Source organism: Bufo bufo, chromosome 6, assembly GCF_905171765.1.
Source record: "Bufo bufo chromosome 6, aBufBuf1.1, whole genome shotgun sequence".
In the NCBI taxonomy this organism is placed as follows: Eukaryota; Metazoa; Chordata; class Amphibia; order Anura; family Bufonidae; genus Bufo; species Bufo bufo.
Genome location: NC_053394.1, coordinates 323,818,214 through 323,837,348, shown reverse-complemented (window position 1 = coordinate 323,837,348; position 19,135 = coordinate 323,818,214). Strand labels below are relative to the sequence as shown.

At 43.5% G+C, this 19,135-nt stretch overlaps 1 protein-coding gene across 1 annotated transcript in view; it reads left to right on the top strand.

Annotated features, from left to right (window-relative positions):
* Positions 1-19,135, top strand: part of DUSP3 (dual specificity phosphatase 3) — a 134,504-nt gene that overhangs the window by 82,263 nt on the left and 33,106 nt on the right. The window contains exon 2 of the mRNA XM_040435962.1: positions 3,750-3,976. Coding sequence (XP_040291896.1) covers positions 3,750-3,976 — 227 coding nt within the window. The remainder of the gene's footprint in view (positions 1-3,749; positions 3,977-19,135) is intronic.

Below are 19,135 nucleotides of genomic sequence, written 5' to 3'. Positions count from 1 at the left end.
GATGTATGGAGAGCGCTCTGTGTAGATGGGGATGTATGGAGAGCGCTCTGTGTAAGGGGGGTATGTATAGAGTGCGCTCTGTGTACAGGGGGTGGTGTATGGAGAGCGATCTCAGTGCTGCAGATGTCGACCAAAATGGTCGCCAATGCGCCTTAAAATTTGCAGATGGCGACAAGACTTTTTTGCCTTGACACCATTTGCGACAGGGCTGCCGCGCTGTAGCTGAATATTGCGGTGGTGCATGGGAGCCAATAATTCCTTGCCCCACCGCCGAACACCTTTGCTACAGGCCTGAGGTCTATTTGGTATTGAAATCCCAGTGCATGCAGGCGTGATGACATCATCACACCCGCCTGTGTCGGGACGCACAGCAGTGAGGTCGTACCAGCAGCTAGTGATCGCCAGCGAAAGGACAAAGGTGAGTAAGAATTTAGCTTTTTTTTTTTTTTTAAGTGCCAACATTATCGGCCATAGGGGGGGGGGGGGCACTGGAGAGACATTACTGGCCATAAGGAGGACACTGGGGGGACATTACTGTCATAAGGGGGGCACTGGGGGGACATTACTGCCCATAAGGGGGGAACTGGGGGACATTACTGGCCATAAGGGGGGCATAACTGCCCATAAGGGGGGCACTGGGGGGACATTAACTGCCCATAAGGGGGGCACTGGGGGGACATTACTGGCCATAAGGGGGGCACTGGGAGGACATTACTGGCTGTAAGGGGGGCACTGAGGGGACATTACTGGCCATAAGGGGGGCAGTGGGGGACATTACTGGCCGTAAGGGGGGCAGTGGGGGACATTACTGGCCATAAGGGGGCACGGGGGGGGGGCATTACTTGCTGGAAGGCGGGCACTGGGAGACATTACTAGCCATAAGGGGGGCACTAGAGGACAGTATGGGGGAAATTACTACTGTGGAGCATATTTATACTGTGGGGGCAGCGGGGGAGTAATTACTATGTGTGGGAAATTACTATATGGGGGCAGTGTGGGAGAAAATTACTGTGTGAGGGCAGTGAGGGGGGAAGTTACTACTGTACGGGCAGTGAGGGGGGAAATTACTATGTGAGGGCAGTGTAGGGGGGAATTACTGGGGGCACTCTAGGTGGCATTTATGATTGCTGTAGATACTATTTCTAGTGGGGTCACTATTTTTTCAGCAGTATAGTACCTGGGGCATTGGGGAGCACCACAGGCACAGTATTGGGAATGGCAGCAGGATGACACTGTGGGGACACCAGGATGGGGGGGGGGGGGTGATAGAAAAATAGAAAAATCTAACATGTCTGTAACAAACTCTAGAGACGAGATGCGGCTGAAAGAATTTGTCATGGAGGTCTGGGTCAAATGGAGGAGAAGAGGAAAGAAAAGGTCTACATGACAGGAGATGTCACTGGATGTCATAGGTATGTGATGCTGTATTCTCCTATATGTAGTCTTTTTTTTTTAATTATAATTATATATATTTTCAATTTGGGGACTAAAAATGTAATTTGGCTCCTAAATTGTTCAGTTTAGGAGCCATTGTTTATTTTATTTTTTTGTCTGGGGCACTGAAAGGACAGGTAGGTTTAATAACAGAGGAGCCAGGATGGTAGTTGTTAATACTAGGGATGAGCGAATCGACTTTGGATGAAACATCCGAAGTCGATTCGCATAATACTTTATTTTAATACTGTACGGAGCTCCGTACAGTATTAGAATTTATTGGCTCCTATGAGACTTCGCATAATAACTTCATAAATCAATTTCTACTGTAGAATATAATTTCCTGAACTCGGGTTCGGTTCCAAGGTACCATTCATCCCTAGTTAATGCAGAAAAAACAGCAGAGGAAAAATATATAAAACAACGGGTAAAGGAAAGTCTAGCTACAGAAAAGCGTACATAGTGTACAATAGTTATATAGTTGAAAAAAGACATGTCCATGAAGTTCAACCAAGGGTTGGGAGGGGGCGCAAATTTTAGAAAAGGAAGTGAGACCCAGAAATCGACACATTTTCATAAGCATTAATGTCAGAACTGAACTGCATATTCCAGATGAGGCCTGACCAACGCTTTGTAAAGTGGTAGTATTACATCCCTGCCCCGCGAGTCCATGCCTCGTTTAATGCATGACAATATCCTGGTGGCCTCAGAAGCAGCTAATTGACATTGTATGCTCTTATTTAATCTACCATCTACAAGGACTCCCAAATCCTTCTCTATAAGTGACTCTCCCAGTGCTACATCACCTAGGACATATGAAGCACAGAGATTATTACTACCAAGATGTAGAACTATACATTCATCCACATTGAACGTCATTTGCCAAGTTGATGCCCAATCACTCAAAGTGTCCAAGTCAGCTCGTAGTTTATGGACATCTTCCATAGACCGTACAGTTCTACACAGCTTAGTGTCATCTGCAAAAAGAAAAGGTGCTATTAATCCCATCCTCAATATCATTGATAAATAAATTAAATAATAGAGGACCCAGCACTGAACCTTGGGGTACACCACTTATAACCCAGGACCATTCTGAATAGGAATCATTGACCACAACTCTCTGGACAATGTCCTTCAGCCAGTTTTTAATCCAATTACAAACTATACTTTCCAAGCCTATTAAGCGTCTATGAGGGACAGTATCAAAAGCCTTTGCACAATCCAGAAACACTACATCCACAGCCGCCCCTCTGTCCAAGCTACTACTCACCTCCTCATAAAAACAAATCAGGTTAGTCTGACAACTTCTGTCCTTGGTAAACCCATGCTGGTTATCACTTATGATATTATTTACAGTCACATACTCCTGTATATAGTCCCTTAAGAGTCCTTCAAACATTTTTCTCACAACAGAAGTTAAACTTACTGGTCTATAATTACCTATGAAGGACCTAGAGCCCTTTTTGAATATGGGCACCACATTTGCCTTGCGCCAGTCACTTGGCACTGTACCAGTCCCTAGAGAATCTCTAAAGATTATAAACAGGGGCACATCAATGATTGGACTGAGCTCTTGGGTGTAATCCATCTGGACCCGGAGCCTTGTTCACATTTACCTTATTTAACTTAGCTTGGACCATATCTACAGTTAGCCAGTTGAGTATATCAGTGCATGTACTAACAGCCCTGGCACCACCGATATGCTTTCTCTTCTTTTGTATATACAGAGCTAAAGAAACTATTCAATAACTCTGGCTTTTCCTTATCTTCAGCGACTTAGGGGACCTACCTGCTCTGACCTTGTTTTTTTAGCATTTATATATTTAAAGAATTTTTGGGGATTTTTTTTTATCTCGTTTGCCACCTGCTGTTTGTTTTGTATTTTTGCAGATTTTATCTCTGTTTTACTGATTGTGTTAAGCCCTTTGTAAATTTCAAAGGCTACAGCTGACCCCTTAGATTTGTATTTTTTAAATGCTCTTTTTTTTTTTGTCATTTATTGCCCTTTGTACAGTAGCTGTTAGCCATGTGGGGTTTAGTTTTAGCAGTTTATACTTGTTACCTACAGGAATATATTTTGCAGTGTAATTACCCAATGTGTATTTAAAGCTCTCCCATTTGTCCTCTCCTCATTTATTTGCATTATTATGGGACAGTAGCTGCTCCCGGTCAATAAATTGCTCTAGTTTCTCATAATATGATATGACGTTTCTGAGACACAACTATCCTGCCTGTGCATATACAATGGCTATGCTGTAAATCATCCACTCATTTTTTATATCTCTGTAATCCTTCTTTCCTGTGTTATTTTTTAGCTTCATCGCACAGAACATCATGAGACTGCAGCGCCTTGGGATAACTCACATACTCAATGCTGCCGAGGGGAATTCCTTTATGCACGTGAACACTAATGCAGCCTTCTACAACGGCACAGGAATTACCTACCACGGTATTAAAGCCAACGATAGACCAAATTTTGACCTGAGCTCTTACTTTGAGGAAGCCTCTGACTTTATTGATAAAGCATTTTCACAAAAAGATGGTAAGTAGGTGAACAGTTAAAGGGGTTCTCTCACTCCAGTAAATGGCATTTATCATGTAGAGAAAGTTAATACAAGCCACTTACTAATGTATTGTTATTATCCATTTTGCTTCCTTTGCTGGCTGGATTCATTTTTCCATCACATTATACACTGCTCATTTCCATGGTTACAGACCCTCCTACAATCCATCAGTGGTGGTCGTGCTTGCACACTATAGCAAAAGGCACTAGCCTCTGTGTGATCCCATGGTCCCAGCCACCAGAGAGGCTGAAGCTTTCTCCTATATTGTGCAAGCAAGACCACCACTGATGGATTGTAGGGTGGTCTGTAACCATGGAAACAAGCTGTGTATAACGGGATGGAAAAATAAATCCAGCCAGCAAAGGAAGCAAAATGGATAATAACAATACATTAGTAAGTGCCTTGTATTAACTTTCTCTTTATGATAAATGCCACTTACTGAAGTGACACAACCCCTTTAATTAAAGCTTAATCCCCACTGATCAGGAAACCTACATGAATGTATTTTAAAGCTCTTTTATTAAATTTTTTAACTAAACTATGATGAAGGATTTTTTTTAATCCAAAACGTGTAAGCTACACTGACGGAGACTACACTCTGACTCTGCATAGTAATAACTTTAGATAATAAAGACTGATATTTTAATTGGATCCTTCTCGACTTGCTCGTCCAGGTCCAGGTCGTTACGCTAATGGTAGTGGAACTGTTAACTTAATGGTAGTGGTGGACCCTGTAAGCTGCAATCTGATTTGCATTGACTAAACCAGAGTGGTAAGAGACTCCCTTGTATTCATCTTTTAAAGGGCTTTTCTGGTATCTAGTAGGTCTCATAAAGCCACCTTAATTACCCAGTGCACAACTGAACAAGAACATTTTTAATATTCCTAACATCCCAAAGGTTTATCTCATGAAGTTGATTACCACAGGTTGTGCTTCAGACACCACTCATGATCAGCTGTTAATTCCACGGGAAGCTGCTGCAGCCATACATTTCTCCTGTACCAGCCAGTGACATGTGGTATTAAAGGTGTTAGTCCATCAGCAGGGGTCCAGCACCCTGCATCCCACCGACCAGCTGTTCTTCAGTAGCTTCGACATCGGAAATCGGCAACTGTTCTGTACGTTGTGCAATGGACAGCGCTGGTGTCTGCAACGCTGCTCCCATCCGCTTCAGTGGCAGCAGCGCTGCAGTAACTAGCTCTGACCACTACACAGAAGACAGAGCTGTGTAGTTCCAGCGCTGACTTTGGCTTTCCCCTGTCGACTACTGCAGAACAGCTGATCGGCGGGGTGTCGGATCCCCACCAGTCAAATAGTGATGGCCCAGCTTTAGGCCATCACTTGTAAAGAGTTGGATAGCCCCTTTAAGGTCCCTTTATAATCGGCCCATGAAAAAGTGTCACCGATCAGTTGTTCATCAGGTAAAAGCATTGTGGATGCGGCCACTGAAATCACTGTTTCTACTGAAACCACTGTTTCTGGGCAGCATATCCTGACAATTAGTCGGCCCGTGTATACTGTATATAGGCCTTGAAATACATGCCATTGAAATGAATATCCAATCATGAATGACCAATCATGGATGGGCCAGGTCCTCCAGTTGCAGCATATACTAGAGAGGAGACATTACTTGGAGGAGCCCTCTGTTTGATATCTAGATGCTCTAATAGGACAAACAGGTGATGAGACAGCCTTAGCTAAGACACAGCTGAATGCCTCTAGAGGCAGCTTTTCCTCTTTGGGTGTTAAAATTCAACATGGCCGATCCTACCCCTTTCTTCCTGACATCATCTATCAGGGAATAATTGGGAGTCCCCTATACATATAAGATGGTCGACTGACTCTTCTCTTAGATGTTTGAGGATCCTTACATGACAAAAAAAGAGGAGCAGGTAGAAAAGCTCTTTAGTTATATACAGTATGACCTTTTTATGCTCTTGAGTACAGTCGTGGCCAAAAGTTTTGAGAATGACACAAATATTAGTTTTCACAAAGTTTGCTGCTAAACTGCTTTTAGATCTTTGTTTCAGTTGTTTCTGTGATGTAGTGAAATATAATTACACGCACTTCATACGTTTCAAAGGCTTTTATCGACAATTACATGACATTTATGCAAAGAGTCAGTATTTGCAGTGTTGGCCCTTCTTTTTCAGGAATCAACTTCTGGGCCAATTCCTGACTGATAGCAACCCATTCTTTCATAATCACTTCTTGGAGTTTGTCAGAATTAGTGGGTTTTTGTTTGTCCACCCGCCTCTTGAGGATTGACCACAAGTTCTCAATGGGATTAAGATCTGGGGAGTTTCCAGGCCATGGACCCATAATGTCAACGTTTTGGTCCCCGAGCCACTTAGTTATCACTTTTGCCTTATGGCACGGTGCTCCATCGTGCTGGAAAATGCATTGTTCTTCACCAAACTGTTGTTGGATTGTTGGAAGAAGTTGCTGTTGGAGGCTGTTTTGGTACCATTCTTTATTCATGGCTGTGTTTTTGGGCAAAATTGTGAGTGAGCCCACTCCCTTGGATGAGAAGCAACCCCACACATGAATGGTCTCAGGATGCTTTACTGTTGGCATGACACAGGACTGATGGTAGCGCTCACCTTTTCTTCTCCGGACAAGTCTTTTTCCAGATGCCCCAAACAATCGGAAAGAGGCTTCATCAGAGAATATGACTTTGCCCCAGTCCTCAGCAGTCCATTCACCATACTTTCTGCAGAAGATCAATCTGTCCCTGATGTTTTTTTTGGAGAGAAGTGGCTTCTTTGCTGCCCTTCTTGACACCAGCCCATCTTCCAAAAGTCTTCGCCTCACTGTGCGTGCAGATGCGCTCACACCTACCTGCTGCCATTCCTGAGCAAGCTCTGGACTGGTGGCACTCTGATCCCGCAGCTGAATCCTCTTTAGGAGACGATCCTGGCGCTTGCTGGACTTTCTTGGACGCCCTGAAGCCTTCTTAACTAGAATTAAACCTCTTTCCTTGAAGTTCTTGATGATCCTATAAATTGTTGATTGAGGTGCAATCTTAGTAGCCACAATATCCTTGCCTGTGAAGCCATTTTTATGCAACGCAATGATGGCTGCACGCGTTTCTTTGCAGGTCACCATGGTTAACAATGCAAGAACAATAATTTCAAGCATCACCCTCCTTTTAACATGTCAAGTCTGCCATTTTAACCCAATCAGCCTGACATAATGATCTCCAGCCTTGTGCTCGTCAACATTCTCACCTGAGTTAGCAAGACGATTACTGAAATGATCTCAGCAGGTCCTTTAATGACAGCAATGAAATGCAGTGGAAAGTTTTTTTTGGGATTAAGTTAATTTTCATGGCAAAGAAGGACTATGCAATTCATCTGATCACTCTTCATAACATTCTGGAGTATATGCAAATTGCTATTATAAAAACTTACGCAGCAACTTTTCCAATTTTCAATATTTATGTAATTCTCAAAACTTTTGGCCACGACTGTAGGTTACATTATACCCAAGAGTTTCCATACTGATGAAGGCACTGCTGAAATGCCCCATACTGGCAACTTTTCAATGTTACAGGTTGTTCTAGTGCCACTTAGCCCTCCTCTGTGTGACCTAGTTTTTTGGAATGGGCACAGTAGGTAGTCCGTTCTCTTGTAGAATTTTAAACAATAGCAAGTAACTGTATCACTACGGTAATGATCCTGATATTTTGGGTTATTTCTTGCTAGGGAAGTTCTTCTGCAGGATGAGATCTAAGAGAACCAGTATTCTCCTTGGTTAATTAGTCATTGGAATACAGGTAGTTGATGAATTGGGAATACTATAGATTATGGATTTCTGGTATATTATTGTCTTAATGGGACAGCCGTATATATGTGTCAGGGGGCTGCCCATATCTTTCCATGTAATCACTGGACCCCTATCTACAGCTTCTGCTGAAAATACAGCTGGTCATACATGTCTCAGGTTCCCTGAGATTCAGCCAGAATTCTGAAAAAAGGTGACCTAGATAAGATGGACAAGATATAGGGGGAGATTTATCAAAACCATTGTAAAGAAAAACTGTCTTAGTTGCCCATAGCAACCAGTCAGATTCCACCTTTCCATATTCCTTTGGAAATTGTAAGGCAGACTCTGATTGGTTGCTAGGGGCAACTAAGCCAGTTCTACTTTACACCAGTTTTGATAAATCTCCCCCAATGTATTTTTGGACTAGACATATACAATAGGTAGCACTGAAGTTTAGACAGCAGAAATTATGGAAAAAAATATTATTAAAACAAGTTGTCCGGCTTCTTACATAAAAAAAAGCTCAGAAAGCTTTAAAATAAGTACCTGTTTCCACCTACAATTTTGGCCTCAAAATTGCCTGACTTGCTCATCTTTTTTGTAGCCTTTTAAAAGACATTTTAGATTTTTTTTTTATGGCATTTTTCGTATTCCTTAATTTTTTTGTATATTTAACCCCCTGTAATGTCGCTTCCTCTGTAGGACAGTATGTTAAAAAAACATTGGTACAAAAAGCTGCCATGCTGAAACGCCGTTTAAAAAATCAATCACTTGGTTTTTAAGCAGGGCCAAAAAAAAAAAACCTGCCAAACAGTGAGAGAAAAAAAAATAGAGCCAGAGCACAATGTGTTTAGTTTTTTTTTTACACAAAAGCATACATCAATGTGAAGAAACAGCACTACAAAAATTGCCTGTTTGTCCTGCATTTAATATTGGCCATCTATGCAACATCTAGAGCTGGTGATTTTTGCCTAAGAAACACACCATAAACACCATAAAAATCTATATGTGACACTAGCCTAATATTAACTTTACTGATCCACTACTACTCCCAATCTGACGCTTCCTGGGTCACCCACATGCCTCTGTACTTCCCGGTCTCACCCTGCTCAGGTATTCACTGCCTGTAGTGGGTCACTTCTGCAGCCAGTGGTTGGCTGATAGCCACATGTCCATGTTGGTAGGGACCAGGAAGTTAAAGAGACCGGCAGGGGGACCTGGAAAGTGTCAGAACAGATAAGGGATTACTACTTTTTTTTTTTTTTTTTTTGCATTATAGGCAATTTTAAAATATTTTAGATGACCAGACAACCGCTTTTAAGACTTCCTTGGTGGTCTAGGGTAGTGGAGAAGTTAAAATAATTCCTCGGTGATCTAGGGTAGAATAGCGGTTGATATTTTATTCCCTGGTGGTCTGAGGTAGAAGAGACTATTCATACCTGATGGCATAGCATAGAAGAGAGGTTAATATTTTATTCCCTGGTGTTCTCTGGTAGAATAGGGGTTAGTACCTGGTAGTCTACAGCAGTGTTCCAGTCCTCAGGGCCCACTTACCGGTCATGTTTTCAGAATTTCCTTAGTATTGTGCAGGTGATATAATTAGTGTCAGTGCATCAGGACTTACCACAGGTATTCATTCTGTGAGATATTCTCAAATCATGGGTAGCCGGTGGGCCCTGAGGATGGAGTTGAGGAACTTTGGTCTAGAAGATAATATTATCCACTTGTGATCTAGGATAAAATAGGTAGTAGTTGATGGTCTGATGATTTATTCAACTCCCTAGGATCCCCAACGGCCAGCAAGGATAGGGGGGCCTCATTAGCTGCCTGGTTTTCTTTGTGATTGAGGAATGATGTGTATTGCAGAGGAAAAATATAATATTGGTTTGTAAGGCGTAACTCGGCCATCCCATGCTTCATCTACACCCCATGTTAAAATACCCAATATCAAGCTGCTGCCTATAAGGGTCTGCCAAGAGCGGTTCTTACTATTAAACATATCTCTGCATCGTCTATAAATTGTGAGATTTGATAAGTTTTTTTCCCACTTTTCATTTTTCTAATCTGAGCGTTCACACCAAGTCTGGATATCGGTTAGTCAGAAAAAGGAGACATTATCATTATTCCATCTCTTTTACCGGCCAACCATGAAATGTGGCTGTGCTGGAAAATTGAATTTGAGACTGTGCTCAAATTCAGTAATACCAGTAATTGTAACTGGTATGAAGGGATTCATAGTGCGACCAGAAAGCATTTGTTTTATCACCTGCAGTACATAGGACTTATGGAGAAGTAAGAATCACTGATTGGACTTCTTTAAAGGGAGTCTGTCACCAGCATTTCACTTTTTTAACCCTTCCCACAGCTCCCTAGCATGCTTACAGTTAATAAAAACGTTACCTCTGGCATCAATCCTGGACTTATAAAACCCTCAAAAACGATCTTTATAAGATATGCAAATGAGGGCTCGCAAGTGCCCAGGGGCGGCGTTACTCTCTTAGGTGCCCTGCTTGCTCAGCCTTCTCATTGCGTCCCCCTGCCCCTTCCTACCCTCTGCCCGCCCATCTTTTCCCTCTGACCGCCTTTGTACTAACTTGTTATTCTGCCGATATCCCGGGCCTGCGCACTCATTCTTTTGGCCGGCGCATGCGCACTGCGATGCCCATTCCTTGTACGGCATCACAGTAACTATTGCGCATGCGCCGGCTAACGACGCGAAAATCGGCAGCATAACAAGTTAGTACGATGGCGGTCAGAGGGAAAGGATGGGCGGGCAGAGGGTAGGAAGGGGCGGGGGGACGCAATGAGAAGGCTGAGCAAGCAGGGCACCTAAGAGAGTAACGCTGCCCCTGGGCACTTGCGAGCCCTCATTTGCATATCTTAAAAAAAGATCGTTTTTGAGGGTTCTATAAGTCCAGGATTGATGCCAGAGGTAACGTTTTTATTAACTGTGAGCTGTGGGAAGGGTTAAAAAAGTGAAATGCTGGTGACAGACTCCCTTTAATGACCAGGCTGTCTTATAGTTTTCTAGTCTTTAAATGTTCAGCTCAGTTTAGTAGGTGGTAGCCAACATCTGTAGAAGGGTCCTCATGTGCATTTCTTCCTTTAGGATTGGGACTGATCAGGCAATGGCATGATAATCAGATTCCTAGAAATGGCTTTCCAGTTTCTTAGACGAATAAGGGCTCTTTCACACGAGTGGATGCCGTGCGGGTAATCTGATGAGTGCCAAGCTCCGCTCTTGACAGCAGAGACACGGAGCATTAACATGATTTATAATGCTCTTTGTCTCTCTGTGACCTTTTTATTACAAAATCACAGTGAGATAAAGTTATCACTGTGATTTTGTAGTAAAAAGGTCACAGAGAGGCAAAGAGCATTATCGATTATGTTAATGCTCCGTGTCTCTGCTGTCCGGAACGGGGCTTGGCTGTCTTTCATGCAGCGGATTCCACGCACGGGATCTGCTCGTGTGAAAGAGCCCTAAAGGCCGCCTGTGTTTGTTGATTGGTCTGTATAGCAATTCCAGTCACGGTATATACTGTTATTAACTGCACATTCCTATTATTGCGGCAAAGGTCCCCAGAGTTGCTCCTGGAGGCCATCAGCAGAACACTGGCTGCTGTTTAGGACAGTCTGCATTCTGCTAAGTCTGTTGTTAAGAAAAACGCTACCTGCTAAATAAATAAAGGTCCGAGATCATTAAAAATATTGGACAACCCCTACAATGTCTTAACATTTTTTTTTTAATTACGTACTCACCCCTTTCTCCAATGCCTTTCTTTTCGGAGCTGGTCCAGTACTCCTGAACCCTGTGACATGCACAGTGAAACGCTTGGATTGGGCACATCACCTCTGCAGCAAATCACTGTCCTCAGCTTGGACAGTGATTGGCACCAGCAGTCACATGCCGTATCCAGGTATGTCACTGCTGCTGTTTGTAAGCGAACAGCAGCAGGAGTACCGAAACAGATGAGTATACCATGTTTTTTTTTTTTTTAAGACATGAAAGGACTTGTCTGAGATTTTTCATCATCCTGGAAAACCCCTTTAATTACCTTATATTAGCCAATCATAATTTCAGCAATCTGAACACTTGCTGGAATGCCGGATCCGGCATTAATTTCCATTGAAATGTATTAGTGCCAGATCCGGCATGTGCAGACCTTTAAAATTGAGAAAAAAAATAAATACCGGATCCGTTTTTCCAGATGACAACCGGAAAGACGGATCCGGTATTGCAATACATTTGTGAGACGGATCCGTCTCACAAATGCATCTGTTTGCGTCCGGATTGCCGGATCTGGCAGGCAGTTCGGGCGACGGAACTGCCTGCCGGAATCCTCTACCGCAAGTGTGAAAGTAGCCTTCTGTGTATATGTCCACACTGAAGATGCAGCACAAGGAAAATCCAGGTTTTTTTTTTCACCCAGTGAATATCAATGTTGTCTTTCCCTTATGCCCCTGGTCCTGTTCATAAAGCTGAAGATGGAGTGGCTAGCAATAGAGAGCAGAGGAGCTAGGGTGCATCCAGTGGTTCGGCCCCTCCCTCGGTGCACTTTAGACCTCATTAGCATATTTAAAAAGTCATTTTTCTATGGAATGGGACAATGGATCTGGGGGAGAAAGGTATGCATTAACCTTACTGGGGCAGGCCCACCAAGCATTGAGCCTGGTTTGATACTGATTCGTGACAGATTCTCTCGAGGCTTGTCTCATGAAGTCAGCACCCTTTATAGATACATGTATCAGCGGGCCCAGAAATCAGCAGTTAATTGGGTTCCCACTTCTGGAATTTGCAACCAGCATTTTCTAAGACAAAGTCATGGTAGGCCTGAAGTAATAATCTTATAGTTGTTTCCTATCCTGGTGTCTCTAATAGGCTTTATGGACAGTTGTAAGAGTGTTCAGAAGAATGCTTGTCCCCCATCATTGGCAGCAGATAACAAACAAATAAATGCTTGTTGGCCAGCTGATTGCATCTTTTATACAGGCTTAAAGGGGTTATCCAACCCCCAAAATGCCTCCCCAAATGCCGGGCCCTCACACAGATTGTGCTTACCTTGCTCGGCCGCCACTGCATCTCCCCGTCACGTGGATCAAAAAATCCAGCGTGCGGGGGGAGATCAGCCAATAGCAGGCTGGGACAGGAACGAGCTTCCCTAGCATCGCGGTTGATGCTAGGGAGGCTTGTTCCCATTGTGGCCTGCTATTGGCTGCCAAAAGCTGCCCCCACCGTTGCAGGATGTTTTGATGCTTCTGATGCAGTGGCGGCCGTGCCAGCATCAGAAGCGACACGGGTGCTGGGGAGCGAAGTAAGCACAATCTGTGTGAGGGCCCTGTGTGGGGGGGCATTTTTGGGGTTGGATAAACCCTTTAAAGATGATTGTTGTCAGCAGCACATCTTCCTATATAAATAGGGCAAGTACTATCAATCATATGGAAACTGTATCAGGACCAAGCGATTATGCAAAAGTTTTTTTCATCCTCCCTACAGTTTCCATTGGCCCTTTAAAGGGAAACTGTCACTATGAAAATGCTGTACAATCTGCAGGAGCTGGGGAGATTGATAAATCGTATTATGGGAAAATATTCAGTAAAACATGTAGTTTATTTATTTTTAGGGTGAATTAAACGTCTCAGGACACCTTTTTATTTCAGAAACGAAAGGTAAAATGAAATACCTGAATATCTCAGCAAATAATAGGTGAGGAGGCCTATTTTTTAGATTATGTCCGTAACATGGTCGCCATCTTGAATGCCGCCATATTGGATCAAGGGGAAATTTTCCCAATGGGAACGGGGTCATGTAGCATATCAGTGAAGCCCAGAATTTTCTCAGAAATCAATTGCCTCAATCAGATATACAATATATCTTGTGGTTCAAAAGTTATCAACACAGAAAGTTAAAAAATTCAAAGTTCAAAATTCTGTATTCAGCACCAGGGACAACACATTGAACACATCAAATAGCTGTGCATCAACGTTTCTGGTTGTTATTGCAACTTTTTTGTGTTGACAACTTTTGAACCACAATAGATGCTGAAAATCTGATTGGGGCAATTGATTTCTGAGAAAATTCTGTTCTTTTTTTTTATTTTTGATATGCTACATGACCCCCTTCCCACTGGAAAAATTTGCCCTTGATCCAATATGGCGGCTTTCAAGATGGCGACCATGTTCCGGACATAACCTAATAGATAGGTCCCCTCACCCATTACTTGCTGGGGTATTCAGATATTTCATTTTCACTTTTGTTTCTGAAATAAAAGGGTGTCCTGCGACTTTTGACTCACTCTGTATATTCTTGCTCATTCTGGGCTTTCAAGTTAAGGAGGTGGTCCTGTCAGTGATTGACAAATATCTCTGTATACATAGTCCTAGAGGGAAGGCTATCAATCACCAATAGGACCACCTCCTTGACCCCAGAAGTAACACGGTGGCTGGTAAAGTACTAGAGGGGGCGTATATCTCACCCAGAATCCTGAGATGGATGAGGTAAAAGAATCTAGCAAAGCTGGGTGGTTTTACCAAAGTCTAGTTTACTGAGGCACTTTTACTGTTTTAGGGGCCTGTTTTCTTATGGAATGGTTGGTAGAGGGGCCTGCTATTCCCTTCCCCGCTCTGGTACACCACTTTAAGCTGAGGAAAAGATAGGTGTAGTTCATAGGATCATTACTGTGGGGATAAATACAGGGCTGAAATGCTCTGTTAGGCCTCATGCACACCACCGTTCCGTTTTTTTGCGGTCCACAAATTGCGGATCTGCAACACAATTTGCAGAACGGAACAGGTGGCCCATTGTAGAAATGCCTATTCTTGTCCGCAAAACGGACAAGAATAGGACATGTTCTATTTTTTTTGCGGGGCTACATACCGGAGCAACAGATGCGGACAGCACACGGAGTGCTGTCCGCATCTTTTACTGCCCCATTAAAGTGAATAGTTCCGCACCCAAGCTGCAAAAACTGCGGTCTCGGATGCAGGCCAGAACAACGGTCATGTGCATGAGGCCTTAGTGTCAGTGCCTGGAAGCTGCATGACCCGCTGGCTGAGGAGAGCCTGATCGTGTGTTCACCAAGTACCTAGGTGAGGTGACAGTTCTGTTTAGTTAGTGCCCAGATGGGCAAGAACTTTATGTTGCTGTTTATGGTTTATTTTTCTGTGGAGTCATACAAGGAAATGTATAACTTGGATGCCATTATCTTGTGTGGGACAAAAATAAACAGTGTTGGACATTTTAAACTTCTGAATCCTGTGAAATTTGTCATTGCCGACCCCTGTTCACACACGGATGCCACTAATGGATGTAAATGAGTAAATTGCAAGTTATACAGAATCTTTTCCCATAAAACGATCAATTTGCTCAGCTCCTCCTGCTCTATAACATGCTGCCTTCAGGTGAGATGCCTCGTTCTGACTGGCGTTCAACTTGTTACATTTTTTATTGGACTATATGGAAGGACTGTTAAGCTGGACACACACTTTAGATAAATGTTGGCTGATTGAGGGGCCCGACTCTCCTCTGACCGTAGACATCATGGGAGATAAGGATCGCATTATTGGTCTTCAACTGCCTGACCCTTTTGTTCTTGGGAGATAAGCGACCATCAGTGGTGTCTGGTGATGGCTATCTCCCCGGTCAGCACACATGCATGCTCAGCCAACCTAGAGGGCTCAGGAGAGATAGCTGTTGGGCGAGCAAAGCCACATATTTGTGTTTTTAACACCGTCACATAATTGCCTCTCATAGGCTCAACTCCTTGTTGGTTATTGATTGATATGCGGTGCATTGATGGTGGAGTGGCCGGAGATGATCAGAAGTAGACTGAGCATATCAGAATCTAGTCAAAACATCTTCAATACATAATGCACAAATACACCTATAGAAACCACTTGGGTGGATAAACAGCAGTCACTTTGTGCTGTGCCTCCATCTGCTCGCATTTAATTAACAGGGGTTATATGAGTACAAAACTGCAGCTCCGGCAGAATCCTCAGCAGGTAAATTGGGTAACGCAGAGTTAGAGCAAAAAAGCATAATTATTGCTTACTGTGTTCCAACAAAGATGGATAGAAATGTAAAGCTTTAACCCCTTACGATAAAAACGTATATTGTGGATCAAGCAGTTTTTTTATTGTCAGATTTCACGAGCCATAACGTTTTTATATTTCCTTCAATGTACGGCGGCTTGATTTTGTGGGAAAATTAGCATTTTCCAATGGCACAATATGGGGGGGTTGGATGGAATTGAAAAAGGCAACAATCTTTTTACATCCAACAAACGTGGCCGTAGGAGAGCTTGTTTTTTGCAGGATAGGTACCATTTTGGAGTACACATGCATTCAATTTCTATATTTTTAATTGGTGGGGAGGGAATGCAACGAAAACCATTCATTTTGCAGTTTTTTTTTCTGTTTGCTACGTGGTAGAAATGACAAGTTAACTTTCTTCTGTGAGTTGTCACAATTACAGCAGTACAAAGTATGTATTGTTATGGGGAACTATTTCCAAAAATGATTTATTTTATTGGGGAACTTATTGGGGAACTTTTTCATTTATTAAACTTATTAAACTTTATTGTACTTTATTGTACTTTATTGTACTTTATTGTACCCACTTCAATGTAGCAATTTTTGAGGCCCCATTGAAGTGAATCGGTCCGCATCTGATCAGCAAAAAAAGCGGATTGGATGCGGACCAAATTTACGGTCGTGTGCATGAGCCCTAACACTGACAATAATGCTTTGAATTTTAATTGTATTTCAAAGCAATATAGAAGTGATCTAATGATTGCTACATTGAAGCGGGTACAATAAAGTACAATAAAGTACAATAAAGTTTAATAAGTTTAATAAATGAAAAAGTTCCCCAATAAGTTCCCCACTCACGCTTTATCCCGCCCAGGTCCCCTGTTCTGCCCGCCCCACTCCTCTTGATTGATGTCACTGTTCCCTGCATCGCAGACGAAATCCCGCACCTGGGCTGTTCACTTCTGTATTTGGCGCAGGCGCAGTGAGTGAATGATGCACTCCTGGTGCCGGATTCCTCACTGCGCCTGCGCCAACTACGTCACAGTGAGGAAGCCGGCATCAGGAGAGCGGCCTTTACTCACTGCGTCTGCGCCGAAGACAGAAGTGAACGGCGCAGGCGCGGGATTTCGTCAACGATGCAGTAGACCGTGGCATCAATCAAGAGGAGCTGGGCAGGCAGAACACTGGACCTGGGCGGGATAAAGCGTGAGTGGACGGAGCCTCTAGGTGCTGATTTTACGCCCACATAGCATCTAGAGGCTCATTAGCATATAATAAAAGTGCTTTTTTTACAAAAACGGCTGCAGGGACAAATGTTAGAAACATACTGTTATGTAGTGCTGACATTAGCGCATCGCTATATCAGTCAGCTACATAACAGTATTTCTGGTGTTAGAAGCCCTTTAAAAATAAAATGATATTAAGCTTGTATTAAACTCTTATTAAGTTATTATAAATATTGGCAATAGCTATTTGATCCGTCTATCTAACTATCTATATATAGACCTTCGATGATGTCACCGAAGGTCCTGCAAGGTATATGATGCAGTATCTAAAAGGGCAGTAGTAAAATATAACTTTTAATAATAAATCTAAATAGTCAAATGGCCCAAATTGTAACCATGAAGCCACACTGATTAGGCAATGGACATCACAAAAACCATGTCGGACATGTGTATATGGATAGGTATACTGTAATGAATACCTGGTCACCTGCATCTGTGGATTTCAGTATGTGGGTAAGACGGGTAGAGAACTGCGCCGTCGGCGATGTCCGGAATAAAAGAGACACGCCGATAGCGAGACATGTAAACACGGTTCATAGTGGACGATTGTTGGTGCCCAAATTTACAGGTATTGAACGAGTCCAAAAACCCAAACGAGGAGGTGACTGGGATAGACGTATCTTGCAGAGAAAATGTCGTTGGATCTTTGAGCTTGATACGTCTAACCCCCACGGCCTCAATGAACAACTGAATTTTAGTTGTTTCATTTAAAATATTACATCTCCTTAGTCATGTGCTTCCTGATATGACATGGTAAAAAGCCAGCCTTAAAGAGGACCTTTCACTTGTAAAAACAATATGAACTAAGTATGCTGACATATAGAGCGGCGCCCGGGGGTCTCACTGCACTTACTATTATCCCCGGGCGCCGCTCCGTTCTCCCGTTATGCCCTCCGGTACCTTTGCTCTGTAAGTTATAGTAGGCGGTGTCTGCCCTTGTCCTGTGGGCGTCTCCTTCTCCTAGGCTGCAGCGCTGGCCAATCGCAGCGCACAGCTCACAGCCTGGGAGGTTTTTTTCTCCCAGGCTGTGAGCTGTGCGCTGCGATTGGCCAGCGCTACAGCCTAGGAGAAGGAGATGCCCACAGGACAAGGGAAGACACCGCCTACTATAACTTACAGAGCAAAGGTACCGGAGCCTATAGCGGGAGAACGGAGCGGCGCCCGGGGATAATAGTAAGTGCAGTGAGATCCCCGGGCGCCGCTCTCCATGTCAGCATACTTAGTTCACATTGTTTTTACAAGTGAAAGGTCCTCTTTAAATGTCCATCTACAATTTTTTCTTGTATTTATTGATTGTTTGTCCCTTTGAGGGACGTTAATCTATTGAGGTATTTTGTGTATCTAATCCCTTATATGGGTAGTTATTTGTATGCCCCTTATTGGTACCGGCATGACCTGTGTATACAGGCGAGGTGTTGACCTTCCAGGACCTGGGAGGGGGCGGCACCTGACGGACGTTTGGTGGCATAATGATCTTTCAGGACCTGGGACTAGATGTAATTGACCCAATAGGTTCCCGCCCTCCCCCTTGGACGCATGTTGCAATCCCATGTGACGTTCCCCACGTGCGCGATGACGGGACATGCGGACGTGGGATGACGTCAGGACTGGTGGGCGGAGTGTGTATTGAAAAGAAGGCGCGCTACGGCGCCTGACTGCTATGACGCCACATCGGATAGGGGACGCCACACATCTACAGTGGCTTCTTACCCTATGTTATAACACCCACATCTTTTATGGGTGAACATCACTGGAGGTGCGACCTTACACCCCCTCAGGACGACTATTTTAGGATTGGACTATGCCATATAGACGTGAGTAAGAGGTTTAACGGCTGCCCTGAATGGTGATAGGGGTCTATCTCTTCGCTGTCCTCTGATACACCACACAACATCAAAGCAAATGACTAGGGGGTGACGCGTTTGAGGAGTGAAGACGACTGGAGCCGACTTAATCTGTGTATGAGGACAAGATTTATTTGGTGTGGATGCTGGTTCTGCCCACCTTTACCTACACATTTATTTGGATAAGCAGTGTATTCATTACAG